Source organism: Hydra vulgaris, chromosome 14 (genome assembly GCF_038396675.1).
Source record: "Hydra vulgaris chromosome 14, alternate assembly HydraT2T_AEP".
In the NCBI taxonomy this organism is placed as follows: domain Eukaryota; kingdom Metazoa; phylum Cnidaria; class Hydrozoa; order Anthoathecata; family Hydridae; genus Hydra; species Hydra vulgaris.
In genome coordinates, this window is record NC_088933.1 from 4,065,001 (window position 1) to 4,066,579 (window position 1,579).

The window sequence follows — 1,579 nt, forward strand, 5'->3', positions numbered from 1 at the left end:
AAGCTTATAGCCCCATTTTTTTGGGTTTTTTTTCATGTACACCTTCTGATGATGGTGACCTTTAAAAGGAACTATTTGCTCATCAACACACTGATGACTCTCAACCTTAACATATTTTTTAAAGTTATTATTAAGAATAGTTATAAGGGGTCTAATTTTAAAAAAAGGATCATATCCTAATTGACCACGTTTTACTTCTAAACTGTTGTCTGAAATATGCAGTACACTTAATATGGCCTCAAAACGTTTCACTGTCATAACGTCAGCAATTTGGGCAATACGCGTCTGTTGAGACCAATACATACGTCTCTGAGGAAGTTTCATAATACTCATTTGCATCAACATGCCAAAGAACTGCCTAATATCTTTATGTGTTATAGTTTTCACATTTGTCAACGATTTTAAATGAATATACTTGTTACTCTCTAAAACAAGTAAATCAATAAGGTTAGCATCAAATAACAAATCAAATAAAAATAATGGACTTGGATTTTCATTCTCCAATTTGGGAACCAATGAAGATGGATTGCATTCAGCAAAGTGCCGATCTCTTTTCACCCAATGCCACATTCTCTGACGTCTGTCCGATGTTATTTCAACGACTTCATCTAATTCATCTAATTCTTCATCCGAGCTCTCAGATACTTGGTGCATTAGATCCTGAATATTATCAGGAGTAAACTCTTCATCTGAATCATCTGCAAGAGCTTCATCTTCGGATCCACTAGGATAGTCATCTAAGAAGACGCTAATTTCGGAGACAGATAACGATTTTGGTCGCTTTTGACGTTTGCTGGGAGGTTCATTGCTGAAAAAAAAACATTATAAGTATAGTAATAAAATTTTATATTAGTAAATTCTGTAAAAAGTAGAGCAATTAAAACCATTGGCTACACCAGGAAAATATGAATGGTTTTAGTAATTATAAGTACTAAACCTCAAATAATCTAAAATGTGATTTTTTCATTTGCGTTGAGCCTAATTGCTAATAAAATTCTACGCATTTGTTGGCTGATAGGTAACCATAACTGCGCAATGTGTAGTTCAATACACATTGCAAATATATGCAGTTTTTACTAATAAAAAAAAACAGAAACCTTTGAAAAACTGACCTAAGTTGTTCTTTATATATTTATTAAAAATAATTATCACTAATATTACGTAAATTTATAAATTTTACCTTTTATTTTGTTATTATAACATGCTTACCTTGTCGAAGCAGCGTAATCCATCTTGAACCGGCAATATCTAATGTTATTGTTTGAGGAGCGCCATCTATTGACAACGAAGGAAAGTTTCATCCCCATGGCAACAGAAAATAGCGTCGTTTAGACAATTACGTCACTCATGTTGATATTAGAAGCATAAAAGCAATGTGTAGTTTACTACACGATGTGCAGGATAGGGTTAATGATTAAGATTTTCTTTTAACCCTGCAAAAAAAATTGAATCCTCATATAAGCAAAAAAGGAAAAAAAGATAAAAGGTTTATCTTGCTGAATAAATTTAAATTGAAAAATTTTTACGCTCAAAAATATTTTAAAAAAGGTTTAAAAATTGTAAACAAAAACACTAAAGT

The 1,579-nt window shown here is 31.6% G+C and overlaps 1 protein-coding gene across 1 annotated transcript in view; it reads right to left on the reverse strand.

The window, feature by feature from the left end:
• LOC136090832 (piggyBac transposable element-derived protein 1-like) overlaps nt 1–1,232 on the reverse strand; it is a 1,661-nt gene extending 429 nt beyond the window's left edge. Inside the window, exons 1-2 of the mRNA XM_065817809.1 lie at nt 1,210–1,232; nt 1–808 (exon numbers count right to left, since the gene is read on the reverse strand). The exon at nt 1–808 is cut by the window's left edge and continues 429 nt beyond it. Of these exons, the coding sequence (XP_065673881.1) occupies nt 1–808; nt 1,210–1,232 (831 nt within the window). The remainder of the gene's footprint in view (nt 809–1,209) is intronic.
• Nucleotides 1,233–1,579: the final 347 nt, after the last annotated feature.